General features: G+C 40.5%; 1 protein-coding gene across 5 annotated transcripts in view; it reads right to left on the bottom strand.

The window, feature by feature from the left end:
- LOC106881247 (uncharacterized) overlaps nt 1-19,716 on the bottom strand; it is a 39,544-nt gene that overhangs the window by 4,679 nt on the left and 15,149 nt on the right. For 3 of the 5 annotated variants that reach the window (XM_014931560.2, XM_014931562.2, XM_014931559.2), the window contains one exon: nt 6,186-12,459. In XM_014931560.2, the coding sequence (XP_014787046.1) occupies nt 6,186-11,688 (5,503 nt within the window). In that variant the 5' untranslated portion in view covers nt 11,689-12,459. Of the gene's footprint in view, nt 1-6,185; nt 12,460-14,029; nt 14,098-14,894; nt 15,086-19,716 lie in introns of those variants that run through there. The other 2 variants (XM_014931561.2, XM_014931563.2) reach the window with 2 other exon arrangements.

Here is a 19,716-nt window from a genome sequence, read left to right as displayed (position 1 = left end):
AAAAAAAAAAAAAAAAACATAACAGAGGTCAATTTGTTTGACCAGGCCTTTTCAAGCCCCAGCATGGCCACAATCAAAATGACTGAAACAAGTAAAAGATAGGAAATTGATGCATTTTCTTTCACTTGGTTCAGTCATTTAGACTGTGGCCATGCTGGAGCACCACCTTAAAGGATTTTAATTGAGGAAATCGACCCCACGACTTATTCTTTGTAAGCCTTGTACTTATTCTATCGGTCTCTTTTGCGAAACCGCTAGCATCAGCGATGGGGGGGGGGGAGACAAACAGACACAAAGACAAACACACACACACACACATATATATATATATATATATATATATATATAAACGACAGGCTTCTTTCAGTTTCCGTCTTTCAGTTTCACTCACAAGGCTTTGGTCAGCCCGAGGCTATAGTAGAAGACAAAGGTGCTATGCAGTGGGACTGAACCCGGAACCATGTGGTTGGGAAACAAGCTTCTTACCACACAGCCATGCCTGTGCCTGAACAAGTGTGGAAGAACATTCTAGAACCTCCGGCTGTCTTCAGGATTGGTTCCTTAGAGACAACAGCACACCATAAACAAGACAGAAGAACCACAGAAGGTGAATAGATTAGCAAGAAATAAATACAACTTCAAAATAGTCGTGGCTGTGCGGTAAGAGGCTTGCTTTCCAACCGCAAGGTTTCAGGTTCTGTCCCACTGTGTGACACCTTGGGCAAGTGCCTTCTACTTTAGCCTTGGGCCAAATAAGGCCTTGTGAGTGCATTTAGTACATGGAAATCGAAAGAAGCCTGTTGTGCGCGTGCGCGTGTATGCTTGCCCCTAATCACCATGTGACAACCAGTGTTAGTTTGTTTACGTCCCTGTAACTTATCGATTCAGCATATGAGTTCAACGTAATAAATAGCAGGCTTTCCAAAACAAAAAAATAAGCAGTGGTGTCAATTTGTTTGACTAAACTCAAGGCGATGCCCCAGCATGGCCACAGTACAATGATTGAAACAAGTGTGTGTGTGTGTGTGTGTGTGTGTGTGTGTGTGTGTGTGTGAACAATTTATATACATTCTTTCTATGTCCTGAATATGATGAAAAATATATGAATTAAAACAGAGAATAAAACTGATTTCCATAGGAACTTGAAAAGAGAAAATTATTTGAAAGAAGAATTGGTTGATTTGTGAAGAAAAGGAATAAAAATGTACCTTTTTGGGGGTTGGACTGATTTTTTGTTTTTTCTTTTAAGTAATGAAGTTTCTTTGAGACGGAAACATTTTTTAAATATTTGTTGTAACGGAGATGACAGAAAAAAAGGGGAAAAATAAATATTAAAGGAATAAAAGAGAAGTTTTTGGAGGTTTTCTTTTTAACTTGGAGGAAAAACTTTGTGTGTGTATGTGGCAGTGTTTGTATGTGTTAGTGTGTGTGTGTGGTGTATCAGTATGTGTGTGTGTGTCTAGTGTGCATCTGTGTATATATGTATGTGTATATGCGTCTGTGAGTGCATTAAACAAATTTTCTCAAAATAATAAGAGTGCATCGAATATGGGAGGCAACTCTTGCAATAGTTCTACACAAATATTTTCCCTTTATCTAACTTGGGCAGAGATACGAAGAGAGAGAAATAGAGAGAGAGAAGAACGGGACAATGGAGTGAGAGAGGAAAGATATGAGGAGAAGGCAGAGGAGAGACTGGTTAAAAAAAAATAAAAGACACAAGGAAAACATGGAAGGAGAGAGAAATGAGGAGTGAAGGATGAGAAGAGGGAGGATGGAATGATGAAAAGACGAAGGAGGAGGGAGACGAGAACAGGGAGAGAGGGGAAGAGAGGATCGTTTATTTGAAGCTGGAAATGATTCTTTCCGTTATTCCTCAGTTTTAACTATTTGTTTCTTTCTTTCAAGAATTATACGAATATTTGAATGTGTGTGCGCGTGCGTGCGTGTGTCTGTAATGCTTAATACTTTCGGCAAATCCGATGATTCATTCACTCCATCGCCGACCTTCAACTGCGGTACAAAACGGAAGTGACGTAGAGAAGAGCAGCGTCTCGGACGACAAAATAAATCAATAAATAAATAAATGTGTGCGCGCGTGCGAGCGTGTGTGTGTGTGTGTTGGTAATCCCTAGTAGTCCGGTTAGGGTCAGGGTTTTAGGATTTGGGTTAGGGAATTCCGTCCCTAACCGTAACCGTAACCCTAAACACTAACCCTAAAACCCTAACACCGTAGTGAAGATCGTGCGGACTCGTATCGAAAGATCGCACGCACACCCTCCATCAAATCGACGTAGTCTGAACAGGTGTACGGTGCACCCTTCTGTTATGCCACCCGGTCTACTAAGCCAGCTATTACCAACTGAGTCCCCACCCACCCAGCCGAAATGCCGCCACACACCATGCACGGGTCCCAAGTACCCAAGTGGTCGCAGAAACAACGAAAGACGAAGTGTTTTTTTACGCCAACCGGTCTGGACATTGACCCCACACGATCTCGTGATCGTAAGAGCAACACCCTGACCACAGGGGTATGCGCCATCACATATGGTTTTGTGGAAAAAAAGTTTGCTGCAAACCACAGGGTTCCAATTTCAGTTTCAATGTGTGAGGATTTGGTAAATGGAAACTGAAAGAAGCCCACCGTGTGTGTATGCGCGTGTGCGTGTGTCCCAACCACTGCTTGACAACTGGTGTTGATTTAAGGCGGTGCTACAGCATGGGCGCAGTCCAATGGCTGGAAAAAATTAGAAGATAAAAAACATTCGGCCGGGGTACAGAATATGTAGTACACCACCCGTTTTCGGTGTAACAAAAACCCTAACCCTATTCCTAACCCTTAAACACTGGGTGTACGTATTTTTTACTTTTTGCCAGACATTCATCTAAGTCACACATCTGAAGACATTACGGTCTTTTCTTTTCTTTTTTCTTTTTTTTTGGCATACTCTATCATTACTTTATTTCCGACGCTATTCTATAGGAACACATACACTGTTCTACTTCACCGTATCAAAACCAACCAGGAAGGCGCTACATCGGCTAGAAATAGCAGCCAAATTTTTTCCTTCAGATACTGTCCCACCGATTAAAAGGAAGGACGTATTTCCCCAAACCACATTATTTATTATTCGGAAAACTAAGAAAGAATGATCGGGACAGACACGTCTTTCATCATAGATCTGCAAGACAACTACTACTACTACAACCACAAGCTGCATTGTCGCTCAAACTGCTAGAAATAGCAGCCAAATCTCCTTCAAACTGCAGTCTTAAAGGAAACGTGGTATAAGACATTGTACTTCTACAATGTCTATCAGACAGAATGGTCTGAGGGCAGCCAGAGCGGTGGGTAGTTCAGCTGTTGTTTAGCTGTTGGTCAAACAGATAGACTAAGAGATATACTGACCAAACAGATAAACCTGTAATCAATGATAGCTATCCCATGTGTTTGATGTTGTTTTCAGGTACACAATGCATCTAAGACTACATTATCGAATGTGTCCTTTTTTTTTCAGGAAGTTATGCATGTGATTTGAGTGAGATTTGGCTGCTGTTTCTATAATGTGTAGTGACAGGATACAGACATGACTAAATATGTTATACGACCTTTGTAAACAAAAGGCTCGTATATATGGTGTCGTTTGTAGTTCAATAGACTGCAAACCCCACTAGAAAACAAGTTTGCTACAAAAATGGTGCCAGCAGCACAAAACTCTGACCCATGCAAGCACAGAAAAGTAGACGTTAAGACAACAATGATGATAGACCAAGCTCATAGTTCCCTTTTCTGAAACCCACTGGTAATAGATTTATTGTATTTTCCAGAAAACAAAGTGACATAGCATGTAGTGTTAACATTCAAACATCCTCGCTATCCTTCCAAATCCCTGTTGCATTTCACATAGAATTTCCAGTCCCCTAAAATCATCTTGGTGTAGTTGACCTATCTTCATTGGCCAGAAATTCTGGACTGCAAAATTTCGACTTACATACAGGAGAATATGGTATATCACCAGTAATTACTGTTTTCTTGATTGGTCATACTCGGGACAGTATAGTTTACACAATCAAGCCAAGTGAAATTGTAGTCGTGGCTGATGCTGGTGGCACATAACTGGGATCCGTGCTGGTGGCACATAAAAAACACCTTTTGAGTGTGGGGCCTCACAGAGGCAATGACCGAAACTGTTGACATTATGTTGTGCTTGAGAAGAAGATCCATCAAGCCAAGTTAAAATCGCAGTTGTGGCAGATACTGGTGTCACACAAATGGCACATAAAAGCACCGTTACACTTTCTGAGTGGTTGGCGTTAGGAAGGAGATCGAATCTATACCAGTAGGGAAAACGGAACCCCAAATGGCGATGATCTCCCTCAAATGACACATTGGCCAAAAAAGACAGGATGGCCAAGGCCAAAAGACTTTTCATCAGGATTCTTAAATTCTTATTGGTTCATTCCAGTTCGCTGTAGTGACTATAAAGAGATAACTATGAGTAGCCTCCCTTGTATCACAATCTGAAGACTGTCACAAGAGGAATTTGGTAATAAACTATATTTAGAGAGAGAGAGAGAGTGGTTATTGCAGCAATTATGTTCCATAGATATTTCCATAACAGCAATGCCAAATGAATAAGGCATTAGAAATGGTCCTACACACACAAACAGCATGGCTGTGTGGTTGGGAAGTGAACTTCCCAAGTAAATGGTTCCAGGTTCACTCCCAGTGCATGGGGCACTTTGACCAAGTGGTTTGTTTTTTTTTTCTTTTTACTTAAGCTGACTGAAAGCTTTGCGAGTGAATTTGGGAGATGGAAACTGAAAGAAGCCTATCACGAGTGCGTGTGTGCAGGTTTCAACAGCTGGATGCCCTTCCTTACGCCAACCACTCCGGGGCCAGTCATGCAGCACTGGCAATGACTACGCTCAAATGGTGCTTTTTACATGCCACTGGCATCGACCACACTTGAATGGTTTTCTTTTACATGCCACCGGCACAGGAGCCAGTCAGGTAGCACTGGCATCAACCACGCTTGAATGGTGCGTTTTAGGTGTCACAGGCACGGGTGCCAGTTAGGTGGCACTGGCATCAGCCACGACAAGGGTCTCACTTCACTCAACAGGTCTTCTCAAGCACAGCATATTGCCCAACAATTGAAGGGTACTTTTAAATGTAACCTTCAATCGTCATATAAGCCATGATGGTTCAGTTCTCATTTACTACAAAAACAGATATGGTCTTGGGGAAATATTACCTTGCCTGGCAACAGGAAGGGCAACCAGCCTCAATGAATACCATCTAACCCAGGGCTGACCGACCTGAGGCCCACGGACTACATGTGGCCTGCAGACTTATCAAACAGACAACAGGATCGTGAGACTGACTTGGTTTCAAGCTGTTTTGCTCATCCTCTGTCCTGAGCACCTGTTTATCAGAGTGATAACCAGGGTCTGCTCCAGCCAGCAATATACTGCAAACAAAGAGACCATCGGTCATCGATTTGAAATAAATATATACACATGTATACTTATGCACACACAGACAACACTTGACCAGCTAGAAACAGCAGCCAAATTACCGTAATATCACAGCTCCTTGTCTTAAAAAAAAATGGCCACATTAAATAGTATCTGCAAGTCTTAGATACTACAGTCAGAAAGCAAAAAAAAAAAAAACCATGAGAGGGTCATGGGTGGAATGTCGTTGACCAACAAGCCTGCTCAGTCTGGGCTCACCTTGATCTCAACGACAAGACCACTGGAATATTAAAAACATAAATACAGAAAGAGAACAAAGATAAGAAACGAAAAATAGGCGCAGGAGTGGCTGTGTGGTAAGTAGCTTACTTACCAACCACATAGTTCCAGGTTCAGTCCCAATGCGTAGCACCTTGGGCAAGTGTCTTGGGCTGACCAAAGCCTCATGAGTGGATTTGGTAGATGGAAACTGAAAGAAGCCCGTATATATATATGTGTGTGTGTCCACCATCGCTTGACAACCAACGCTAGTACGTTTACATCCTCATAATTTAGCAGTTCAGCAAAAAAGACCGATAGAATAAGTACTAGGCTTACAAAGTATAAGTCCTGGGGTCAATGTGTTCGACTAAAGGCAGGGCTCCAGCATGGCCACGGTCAAATGACTGAAACAAACAATGTAAGAATAAAAGAGCATAATTTACCTGTCGTATGTGTTTTAAGGTGCCGCTGAAGAAACTGCTTCGACATTGCCGATTGTCCGCAGAGCCGGCACTTGTACGGTCGGAGAGTATGGTGGACCAACATGTGGGCAGTGAATGTACATCGGCTGGAGAACTGAAGCTGACAGCTGAAACAGGTAAAATGCAGCCCTCGTTTTCTGTTCCTGATGCGACCACCACCACCGGTCCTACAAGTCCAACGGTCAAGCAACATCCTGGACGCCTTCTGCTTCGTGCATTGTTGTATTCGCAAGTAAGCCCCACAGCTTTTGCACTCGTTGTAGCTACTCCTCTTCTTATGATTATTATTATTATTATTATTATTTGAGATATCTTTGGTGGGGTTTCGCCGCCAACAGGAATAGCAGTATGTATCACACGGAATCTGACTGACTTTCTGTTGGTACGAAGATCTGGCAGGTGGCACCGACAAGGAATTCTTAGAACACGGTTGCACAAGAACTCTTGAGAAGCCAGAAACATTTGGACGAGGTGCAGGTAAAAAAGACTTATTTTTAACCTCAATATTTGCAACTATTGGCTGATGCTTATGAGATGAAAGTGGTTTATCTTCCACCTTAACATTAATCACTGTCATAAGTGGTTTATGACCAGACTTAGGATTACTATTAGGAACTGCTTGTGGTTGCTTTGGGATTAGAAGTGATTTAGGATTAGCTTTATAATTAGCATTAGCGACTGCTGACAGTTGTTTAGGAGCTGAATGTGATTTATGATCAGTCTTAGCATTGCTATTAACATCTGTTGACTGTTGTTTAGGAACTAGGGGTGACTTATGAACAGTCTTAGTACTGCTATTAACTGTTGACAGTTGTTTAGATGCTGGAAGTGATTTATGATCAGTCTTAGTACTGGTATTAACAGTATACAGTTGTTTAGATGTTGGAAGTGATTTATGATCAGTCTTAATATTGGTATTAACTGTTGACACTTGTTTGGATGCTGGAAGTGATTTATGATCAGTCTTAGTACTGGGATTAACCGTTGATAGTTGTTTGGATACTGGAAGTGATTTATATTCAGTCTTAATATTGGTATTAACTGTTGACACTTGTTTGGATGCTGGAAGTGACTTACGATCAGTCTTAGTATTGGTATTAACTGTTGACTGCTGATTTGATGCTGGAAGCGACTTACGATCAGTCTTAATATTGGTATTAACTGTTGACTGCTGATTTGATGCTGGAAGCAACTTACGATCAGTCTTAGTACTGGTATTAACTGTTGACACTTGTTTGGATGCTGGAAGTGATTTATGATCAATCTTAGTACTGGTATTAACTGTTGACACTTGTTTGGATGCTGGAAGTGATTTATGATCAGTCTTAGTATTGGTATTAACTGTTGACAGTTGTTTGGATGCTGGAAATGATTTATGATCGGTCTTAGTACTGGTATTAACTGTTGACTGCTGTTTCGATGCTGGAAATGATTTATGATCAGTCTTAGTACTGGTATTAACTGTTGACTGCTGTTTAGATGCTGGAAGTGATTTATGATCAGTCTTAATATTGGTATTAACTGTTGACTGCTGATTTGATGCTGGAAGCGACTTACGATCAGTCTTAATATTGGTATTAACTGTTGACTGCTGATTTGATGCTGGAAGCGACTTACGATCAGTCTTAGTACTGGTATTAACCTCTGACTGTTGTTTAGATGCTAAAAATGATTTATGATCAGTCTTAGTATTACTATGAGCAACCTTACGCTGTTTAGGTGGTGAATGTGGCTTATCTTCAGTCTTAACATGAAGGACTGTCTGTAGTTTTCTGGGAGCTAGAAGTACTTTCTCTTTATTATTAACAGTACTAGTAGTGCTACTAACCACTGGCAATCGCTTATGGGGAGGCAATGGATCGGGTGCCACCAATTTAGCATCATTCGAAGTCTTTGACACTTTGTTACTAGCACAATTCCCCAAACCTTTCACATCAAGAGCAGCACTTTTCCCACTGGACTTATCTGAACGAGGTTTAGACACGACTTTAAGTCCATGTTTGCTACAGCCATCATTCATTGCACCAACTTTCTGAGAGCTATTCGCCGTGAAACTTGTCGTCTGAGTACTGCATGTTGAGTAAATTGGTGCATTTGGGACACGAGAAGTGCTATGAACAGACGTTTTATTACTTGAAGTAGTTGCAGAAGCAACTGGTGCGGCCAAAATAGTAGATGTGTTGACAGTGGTGTTGGTGCTGCGTTTAAGAGGAAATGGTGGAGAACAAACACTGGTTGAATTACCAACAGCTGTTGGCACTACAAAATTCTTGCTTTTGTCCTTGTTTGATGTGACATAAGAAACAGACATTGTCTTTTCCAGAGTTGAAGGAACAGATGTGGGTACACTATTAGTATGAAGAACAGGTTTATGTTGTTGAGGTTTTGATTTGGTTGGCTCGCTAGCAGTAACCAGCACCTTACCCTTTTTCACAGCAACATCCTGGCTCTGAGGAGGGACAGACTCTGAAGAATTGGGTTCCACCATAATGTCAGTAACAGTCTTCAAAGTCTTTTTGTTTGTTTCCATATTCACAGGAACATTCAAGTTTTGAGGAGGGGCAGACTCTAAAGAATTAGGTTCTGTTTTAATGATAGTGACAGCTTTTAAAGCCCTTTTGTTTGTTTCCATTTTCAAAGGAAAGGAGGAGGGCTCTGAAGAATTTGGTTCCATCTTTATGTCAGCAATGGTTTTCAAAGTCTTTTTGCTTGTTTCTATATTTGCAGAAACATTCGGGTTTTGAAGAGGGCCATATTCAAAAGAATTTGGTTCTGTTTTAATGACAGTAACATTTTTCAAATTCTTTGCGTTTGGCTCCAAAGAAACAGGGGGATTATTAAGCAATGACTTGGGTGAACATTGCATTTTCTTCAATGAAACAACTGTTGAGGAATTATTTGAGACACTGCTTTGAGAAGGAAGGTGTTTCACATTCTGTTTTGAAGGCAACCTCTTGAGAGATTCTTTAGTAACTACAACTGAATGCTCGTTATTAGTCTTGGAATTAGCACAAGATGAAGACAAAACTTTCTCAGATTTTATATTAAAAGAAACAGCTTCATTGCAGTTTTTAGTTACGTTCAAAGTTAATTCACTTTTATCAGTTTTAACTTTAGATGTGAAATTTTCAAGAGATTCTGCTGACTGTGAAAGTACAATTTTCTCTTTGGTAATATTGTCAGCTGAATTCTTGCCATAAATTTTAACACCTGTGTTGTAGGAATGATTGCTCTTGGATTTAATGACAGGTGAACAGTTATTATTTTCCTCAGATTTCTCAGACTTCACTTCCACCATCAAATCAGACCCACCTGTGTTGGTGTTTCTAACGGGAATATCCTTAATTAAAGACAGTTTCGAATCAACAGCTTTCTTCTGAGTTGAACTTGCACAAGAAGGAGCAGTGGCCAGTTGGTGAGTCCCAACCACATCCTTTTTACTCACTTTGCTTGATGGGCAAGAATATATTAAGGAAAACTGTTTCTTCGGTCCTACTGAACTGTTTTCGTTTGATTTTGCAGCTGAAGAAATCTTCATTACACCATTACCTTCCTCGCTAGTATCATGCAACTTGTTTTCATTCTTCACTTTTACTTTCTCCAAGCTGTTATTTTTCAAAGACATTTGCACGTTACCTTTACCAATTCCAGGATTAACAGCTAATTGCTCAGGCTTCCCTCCTAAATTCGTTTTGGACGATTTACTGTGTTGCTGTTCTATAAGAGCAGGGATATCCTGATCCTTCTTCCCACCAGCATCTGATGCCAAAGTTTCAACAGAAGCACTAACATTTGTAGCAGATTCTTTTAATTTTGGAAAACTCTTAGTGTCATTGGTTTGCAACTGTGGCTGGGGACTGTGGAACAAAGTGGAAGAACCATCAGTGGCTTCGGCATTTTCTTTCGTCACATTCTTCAATGATTCTGGAGTCAATAAGCTACGAGCAGGAATACCATTTTCTTTGTAGTCATGGAGAGATTGTACAAGAACATTATTTAAATTAACAACAGAATTATTAGCTTCGCTTTTGGCAGTTATCTGTGGACGACCAGCCTTTGAACAACTCCCTTTGCCATTTTTCACATCGTGGTATTCAGTTACAGAACAAGTGCTTTTGTTGCTATCATAGATATTAGTGCCGGTGTCATTCTTTGATACCAGGTAGACGGTAACAAAAGGTTTCCTACTCGTCTTATTGTTCAGTATTACCATTCTGTTTCGCTGGAGATCTAGAGTTCCAGATGATATATCGATTTTTTGATTGGCATTCCCTAATAATTTCTCAGGCGGACCCTTTGTGAGGTCTATCAATGACTTTTTTGGAACAAAGGTGTTTTTGCTATTGGACAAAAGACTTGAAGACAATTTCATTTCATTCTTTTCTGTTGTAGATTTTGAAGTTACATTGACAGCATCTGAATGTGAAGACGACGATGATGATGATGATGATGATGAAGAAGAAGAAGTAGAAGAGGAAGAAGAGAGTGTTTTTGAATCAGAGACATTAAAATTCTTATCCCTGTTGCTGTAGAGATTGTCCTGAGACAACAGAGATGATGACAGTGTAGCTGTGACAGTTGCATCAGGTTTAGGGTTCACATTGCCTCGAGGAGAATAAGTCTTTCCATATTTCCTATGACTCTTCCCAGGTAGAGGGGTCAGGTTGCCGTGAGCAGAGTAAGTCTTACCATAACGATGGATATACGTCTGATTCTGAAATGGCGACGTGCAAACTTTAACCTCATCCAAGCTATCTTCTTTCTGTAGCGACAAACTCAGTGGAGAAGTTGTTTCGTCTTGGGATAATTTGGAACTACTTAATGAAGCACTGGTTACTGATGCTGCCTTGGAGACTCGAGGTGTTAGAGCAGGGCTCCGATGAAGACTTTGTTCACTTAAAGTAGAAGTTTTTTTTAACTCAGAGCCGAGTTTGTTTTCAGAAGACAAAGTCGATTTATTGGGAACAGAGTCATTCTTGACTTTGCCTGAGGAATGTGTTGAGACTATGAGCTGAGGATTAGAGTTAGCTGTACAAACCCTCTCTGTGGACCTAGATCCATCACTGGATTTCGGTTGAATAAATGGAGTTGAGCCATCGCTTGAGGTAAGCTTTGGGCCCCTAGGTTTGGCATTAATGTCTGTTACATTGTCTATCTTACTAGAATTGGTTAATTCTCCAGATTTGAAATTAATATCTGAAGTGGCATCTTCATCGGTGAAAAGTGTCACATCGTTTTCACCAGACCACGTCATATCATTATCTGAGGAAACGTTTGATTGACTAGATGCAGCATAATTACGGGGCCACACGCAGTCCCTTTCTGAGAGAAAGTTCATGTTGTATTTAGGTTTTGTGTCTGATGTGGTAGCTTTATTAAGGGTTAAGACACTGCCAAATCCAGTTTCAGTGTTTGCCATATTGCTGCTGCTACTGCTGCTGGTGGTGTCAGATGAACAAGCCATGGTAACGGTTTTGAGATTAACATGAAGACAGAGCCATCAAGTGGTAGAATTATTTACAGGAGAATATCCACTAAATCTTCTGCAAGTTTGGAAAGGGAAGAGATTGTTAAACATCTATTTTAGTTAAACTTATCCAATATTGAAATCCATTAAGAATTATTTTGGAATCATTAGAAAGGAAGAACAAATTTTGTTTTGTTTTTTCTTTTACAGCTGAGGGCAAATTTCTTTTCCTTTGCATTTCCTGATAGCTTTCTTTGTAATTTGCACTTAAAAAGACAGGAATTGTGAATTCTTTAAAATGACATGACCAGAAGGTTAGGTTTAACTTGTGTCAGGTGATGGTACACTGTTCTGAATTTACAAGGGGTCACAGAGATGGTACTGCATGCTAATTGGAGGTAATATAAAAATCATCCTGTGGTGCAGAACAAGGAAAGGTGGTTACTACGACGACAACAACCATCTGGCTGAGTTCTTTAACTACTGCTACTAACCATTAATAAATGTTTGTTAGAGACTAACGATCCAATCAGATGTTCAGTTGGTATCTCCAAAAACAGTTACTTTTCTAACTCAGATTCATAATTCCAATAACGTAACACAGAAACAACACAAAGGAGTAATTATTTCAAGTCCAATATTGTCATTTTCTTTCGAGATGTATTGTAATACTTATGGCGATTGTTAGAGCCCATAGTAGTTCAGATCTTCTTCTTCTGCTTTTTATCTCTAAACCGAAGTTTCTCAGCATTCATATTGGAGGTGAAACTGCAAGTAAATGAAAATGAAAATATGGATAAATATACGTTTAACAATTGTATTCTTTAAATTATGATAAACTCATTACAGTTCTATATTTAAGAGATGAGGAATTATACATATTATTTACATTTGACAGATATTTGTCCTCATCTTGTTTGTTGTTAACACAACGTTTCGGTTGATATACCCTCCAGCCTTCATCAGGTGTCTTGGGGAAATTTCGAACCTGGGTTCTCATTCCTAAGGTATGTTGTTATTATTATTATTCAGGTCACTGCCTGGAATCGAATTCGGAATCTTGGGGTTAGTAGCCTGCGCTCTTAACCACTACGCCATATGCCTGTGGGCAAGGTTAAAGGGATGTAAACACACTAATACCGGTTGTCAAGGGGTGAAGGAAACACACACACACAAAGGGTTTCCTGCAGTCTCTATCTACCAAATCCATTCACAAGGCTTTGGTCGACTCAAGGCTATAGTAGAAGGCACCTGAACCCGGAACCAAGCTTAACACACAGCCACACTTGCACCAATGTTCGTACGTTAATTTTTATTTTCCTTGCTACGGCTCAGATAATGGCATTTTCTTCAAAGGTTTAGTCAGACCTTACTAGCTTCAAATAACTATTTTATCGATATCAAAGCGAACAGCTATGTTGCGTATTTCCCACAATCTCATGAAGGGACGCAACTCGATATACATCGTTTTACACACACCAATAATCCGCAGTTTTCTCCTAAGTCCCACACAAAGCATCGATCGAATCGTGGCTACAGAAAAAAAGAAAAACACCTGAACTAAACGCCGAGCAGTGGAATCGAACCCAGATATGCGTGGCTGGCAGCAAAACGAACGTTTCTAACCACACGTCTAAATGTTTCCAAAGACCTAAAATTTAGAACGGAAATCGTGCGCGTTTACTTTTCTGCGTGTGTGTGTGTATGTTTGTTTTTGCCTCTATACCCTGCTTGCACCCATGTGCGCGACCCGATATCTGTGTATGTGTGTGTGTGTCTATGTATGTATACGTATTGCTGTTTATCTAGATATAATAAAACGCATATCTTGCTATATGTAGTAGTGAGTCGAACAAGCCTATGATAAAAGACGATCCAGCGGTGACCTTCTCGTCTATTTTTTTTCTTTTTTACTGCATCTTCATTATTATTTCGAAAGATTGCCTCTATCATTATAGATTATCACCTCTTCCTTGTTTTTTTCTTTCTTTTTCTTTTTAAGACAACAGGGAAAGACGAACGAGTGCGCGCGTGTGTGCGTTAGTCTGTCTCTTGATGAGGTAGGAAGAAAAACGGATATAGATAAGCTAGAAAAAGAGAAAGATCTATGACAGACAGACACATACATGGATATTCAGATTCGTAGTCAGAATGTATAAAGTGGCCGGTGTAATTAGCAGCAATGGTAATTGCGACTCTAAAACGTCTAAATCTATCTCCATGTACACGTGTGCAAACGTCTCTCTTTTTAAACCATTACAATACATTACAAACAAAATGGGAATGAAATCAGAAAAAAAAGAGATCTTTGAAGAGAAAAAAGCTGATGATTAATTACTTCCGTATGGCTTGTTTGACGAGGTGACGAGCTGTCGTTTAAACATCAAGTTAGACTTCATTCATATCCTGAGAGAGAAGAGAAGGTGGCGGGTAAAATAAAAGCAAATAAAAAATATCAACAACAATCGGGGAATCGGATTTACGACAGTCGTAAACATGCCACCTCCAATATTATATTTATGTGTCTTTTTTATCTTTTTACTGGCTTCAGCCATTAAGACTGTGCTGAGGCACCGCCTTGAGGAATTTTAAGTCGAATGAATCACTGCCTATTATTTTTTCAAGCCTGGTACTTGTTCTGTCGGGCTATTTGGCCGAACCGCTACATTAAATGGACGTAAGCGAACCAAGACCGGTCGTCAAGTGATACTGAGGGGTCGAACACAGACACAAAAGCACACACACATACATACATACACGCAATTACATATCTTTTATCGTACTTGTTTATGTCATGAGATTGGAGCCATGCTGGGACACCGCCTTGAAGGATTTAGTCGAACAAATCGACCCCAGTAATTTATCCTAACCGGTGGTGCTTATTCTATCGATCGATTTTGCTAAATTGCTACGTTACGAAGAGGCAAACAAACCAACACCGGCTGTCAAGCGGTGGAAAAACACAGACACATTGCACACAGATATATCTACTACGAACTAAATTTCCTCACAGAATATTGGCCGACTTGGGGTTATAGTAGATGATGACAGTAGCCCAAGGATATCCCCTGCGCAACATTCATGAATATCATCGTTTTAACGTCAACGTTTCAATGATTGCATGGGTCGGACGGAGTTTATTGAGGCAGATTTTTCTACAGCCTTTCCTGTCGCCATGCCTTACTCGTTTCCAAGCAAGATACGAAATGACATCAAAAGGTTCCCCGGACTAGTTATGTAGCGCACCAACAGATGGCAGCACACAGCTGTATGTGCAGTGAAAGCTAGCCGTGACCTTCATGAGGGGGTGTGCCGAGTGACATTGCTGAGTTTACTTTGCCAAGTTGTAAAATTTGTGCTTTTGTGATCACGTGTATGCTGTAGTCTGCGATTTTTGCCATCGACAGGAAGTTAGAACAAAAAGCCAACGTGATATTTTGCGTTAACTTGTGAAGTCTGCTACAGAGACATTTTATACAAAACCCACTTCAAATCGGTGATGTCCTTTAAAGTAGTGTAGTTTGTGATTTTAGGGAAATTTGGTTACTATTTTTAGTGGGTTGAGTAACAGCAATGAAACACTCATTGGCTAATTTCGCTGCTGTGTCTAGGAAGTCGAACTACATTGCTGACAGAGGGGATTAAGAGTGAAACGAGAGATGTTCTGAGCTCAGTAGTGGTGGTGGTGGTGGTGTGCGTGTGTGTGTGCAGACGACATACGTTGATTAGCTATTTATAAAAATGACGGCCAACAGAAAACAGCAAATGTTTGAGGTTAATTATAGAGACCTGAGCAATTTTAACAGGAAGGAAGATAAGAAGGAAAGCGATCACACGAGAGAGAGAGAGAGAGAGAGAGAGAGAGAGAGAGAGAGAGAGAGGGTGGAGAGAGAGGGAAGAAGATAGAAAGAAAGAGAGGGGAGAGATTGGAAGGTTCAGAAAGACAATGGTAGACAAGAAGAGAAAGAGAGATGAGAAGTGAAACAAAAGGAGAGGAGAGACAGGAATATGGAAAGAGAGAGAAATTTGGAGATCAAATGAGAAACAGAGTGGAGAAGAGAGGGAAAATTAAGAGAGATGAAAAGTAAGAGAGAGAAGACCGTGTAATCAAAAGATAGTCCAAAAACGACTTTTCACGTGAATCAAAACCGAAAGTACATTCGAGAAATTCAATGAATTTTAAACGGAAGCGCACGATGACAAGCATGAGCCCGTATATGGTCGCAAAATATGCAAGAAACAACAGCCATGCACACACACCTAGCTTAAATCACAACTCCAACGCAGGGTTTAATGGATGTAAGGCAAATGGGATCTTTTTTAAAACGGGGGCCACATTTTTCATTAATGTTTTACGTAGTGTTTTTGGTAAAATATTTTTGTATTCGAATTTATTTCATGAAAAAATTGTCTTATTTCGATAATTTCAACCAATCACTGACAAGTATTCAGTTGTTTATATTTACTCCTTTGGCTGATTAAGCCATAGCTTCGTTTTATTTGCTTTTTTCATTTTCTTTTTGTTTTTCTTCGTTTTATTTGCTTTTTTCTTTTTAAATTTGCTGTTTTACCCTAACCCTATCACCGATAGAATTGTTTCAGAATCGTTTGTTTATGTAGTCGGCACTTAATGTATATCGGCTGAATGGACGTCAGTGACTGGTTGAAATTACAGAAATACGACAACCTTTAACATGGAATAACTTAGGGATTTCTTTTTTTTTAAGAAGACTAAGAGAAAAAGATGTTTTATATGACACATTCTACCAGTGTTCCAAGTTTCAAAGTGTTTCGTTAATGGATAAAACTTGCAATAAAATTTCTTTTGAAACACACACACACACACACACAGGGTGGATCAAAACACAGTTTCCATTCACCAAACTGCGGAAAAATTTCAACAGGAAGCGCAAGGCGTGTACTAATCCAACTGAAGAACGGTAAAATATTAGCTATGCAAAGACATCGTTATCACAACAATGGCCGTAAGAAAATGGAGGTTGTTCTGCTGCAACCTGCATTCACATACATGCACACGTACATTACAAACAAATATACACATTGACTGTAGTTCAATGACTGAAACGAGTAAAAGAAAAAAGATGTATTGCAATGAAACTTTTTTAAATATAGCTTCCCACCCGTAACCATAGTTACTCGTAACGATAATTCAAAACCTCAACCGCAGGATAATCGGTCAGACACTACGAACGAACCATCGTAGTTTCACGCAATTGGTTTATTAATCTACCAACCAGCGGGAGGCTGTGGCGTGATAGGACTTTCTAGAATGTTCTTTCCAGCTTCCTCTAAAAGCCCGTTTTGCCTCTCGATTAATTGTAGGATGCATGTGCCTCCATCCTTGTCACGCTGGCGGCTCCAGACATTTACGCAGACAATTCTAGGTTCTAGGATAGACCCATTGCTAACATTCACAATGTCTTACAACTTACTTCTACAGTCGCGACACAGTCAGTCAGTCTCTCTCTCTGTCAGCAATGATTTATGCTGTTCATTGTAAATGGCCAATATCCAACAAACATCTTTATGTCCAGCAATAAATATTGCTGGACGTAAATATGTTCCCTGTTCGTGAATGTGCTTCAGTTGGGATTCACATAGCCAATGAACTGTTCTACATCGTACCAACAAGCAACATACGGAACATCGCGACGTCCTGAACATTTACTACCTGTGAACGTTTCAGTTTACACAGAAATGAGAGCTGTCACATCCAAATCATGTTTATGAAGACATAAAACACCTGCGCCCGTGTGTGTGTAAATATATATGTCAGTGGGGGTGTTTGGGGAGGGGTGTATTATATATCACTATTTAACATCCGTTTTTCCGTGCTAGCATGGGTTGGCCGATTTGACATAAACAGATGAAGCAAAGAGCTGTGCTGTTGAGTTCCAATGTCAGCTTTGAAATGATGTGTGTGTGTGCATTTGGTAGGCAGAAGTTCCACCATATGTACATGTATGTGAAAGGGCTCATGTTTCCTTTGATGATGATGATGATGATGATGATATATATTATATACAAATACACACAACAGGCTTCTTTCAGTTTCCATTTACCAAATCCATTCACAGAGCTTTAGTTCGCCCAAGATTACAGCAGAAAATACTTGCCCAAGGTGCCGTGCAGTGGGACTGAACTCAAGCCCACATAATTGAGGAGTAAACCTCTTAACCACACAGCCACATCTGTGCCTAAAACAAAGAAACACAACAAATGCAAAGAGGAAGTCTTTTGACAGGAAGTTCATTCTAAAACGAGGCTAAATTTTGTTTCCCCCACACAGGAGAGTGTGCTTAGCTTTCAATTCCTAAGTTTTATGTGGTTCAGATATTGGCAACAATTCACAATAAAAGAACTTCTAACAGCCAAAGTTGCTCAACAACACCAACTCAGCCAACGGGTTACATACAATAGGAGGTTAACAATAACATACATCACTGAATCACCAACAGGTTTGATATTGTTGAGCCAAAAACGAGACTACACACCCTCCCACTCCATCTCTCCCCCCCCCCCTCATTCTCTCTGACTCAGTTACAATCATTAATCTGTTTATTTTGCCATCATCAAATTAGCACATCCCTACAGCAATAGAAGCCAGAAATCAATATGCTTCGACTTTTATGATAGTACAAGGATCAAATGGAACTTTGGCAAAAAAAATTGCGGAATCAATAATTATGGAAGAAACAGTAATGACAGTCAGGGTCGAAGGCAGAATCCCGCGCTGCTTTAAATGTGGCCTGAAGGGTCACATTAGAGCAGACTGCATGACAAGGGCCAGAAAAGCAGAAGAGAAACAACCAAATAATACGGAGGAGGATAAAGAAGAGAGCCCCAGGAAAGGAGGAGGAAGTAGCAGAAACAGAGGATAAATGGGAAGAGGCAACAGGAAGACGGCAAGTGAATTGAACTGTAAACCCCAATCCACACCTTCTCAGACCCACACTGCCCCTTGCAGACACCAGGTCTACTCATTCCAGTCGGACACGAAAACAAAAGAAAAAGTCAAACACACACAAAGAAATTCAAAACCCCTCCCCTAAGGCAAAAAAAAAAGAGAAAAAAGTGTAGGCGCAGGAGTGGCTGTGTGGTAAGCAGCTTGCCTACCAACCACATGGTTCCGGGTTCCGTCCCACTGTGTGGCACCTTGGGCAAGTGTCTTCTACTATAGCCTTGGGCCGACCAAAGCCTTGTGAGTGGATTTGGTAGACGGAAACTGAAAGAAGCCCGTCGTATATATATGTATATATATGTGTCTGTGTTTGTCCCCCACCATCGCTTGACAACCGATGCTGGTATGTTTACGTCCCCGTAACTTAGCGGTTCGGCAAAAAGAGACCGATAGAATAAGTACTAGGTTTCCAAAGAATAAGTCCTGGGGTCAACTAAAGGCGGTGCTCCAGGATGGCCGCAGTCAAATGACTGAAACAAGTAAAAGAGCTTACATGCGATTTGAAGTTAATGATGCATGAATGGAGTGTTGTCATGGAACGACATGAAAGGGGTTGGAACTATTGGGTTTGATAATATTTAGGAATTTCACAGGTGTGTAATTCCAGATAAAGAACAGGAGGAAATAAGACTTACGTTTAAAGATGGTTGTGCTTCTTGGGAGTTGGAATACGACTGGCACTACACAACTTATTGATAGACTATTGGAGGAAACGGGCCTTGATATTTTGAAAGGATCAGGGTTTAAAAGGTAGAAAATGGGGCTGCTCTTAAGTGGGGCGAATAGTTCCATTTCCATTTTTCGTTCATCATCATCATCATCATCATCATCGTTTAACGTCCGCTTTCCATGCTAGCATGGGTTGGACGATTTGACTGAGGACTGGTGAAACCGGATGGCAACACCAGGCTCCAGTCTGATTTGGCAGAGTTTCTACAGCTGGATGCCCTTCCTAACGCCAACCACTCAGAGAGTGTAGTGGGTGCTTTTACGTGTCACCCGCACGAAAACGGCCACGCTCGAAATGGTGTCTTTTATGTGCC

This window comes from Octopus bimaculoides, chromosome 20, assembly GCF_001194135.2.
Source record: "Octopus bimaculoides isolate UCB-OBI-ISO-001 chromosome 20, ASM119413v2, whole genome shotgun sequence".
NCBI lineage: Eukaryota > Metazoa > Mollusca > Cephalopoda > Octopoda > Octopodidae > Octopus > Octopus bimaculoides.
The sequence above is the reverse complement of the archived record's forward strand: the minus strand, read 5'-3'. Positions and strand labels throughout refer to the sequence as shown.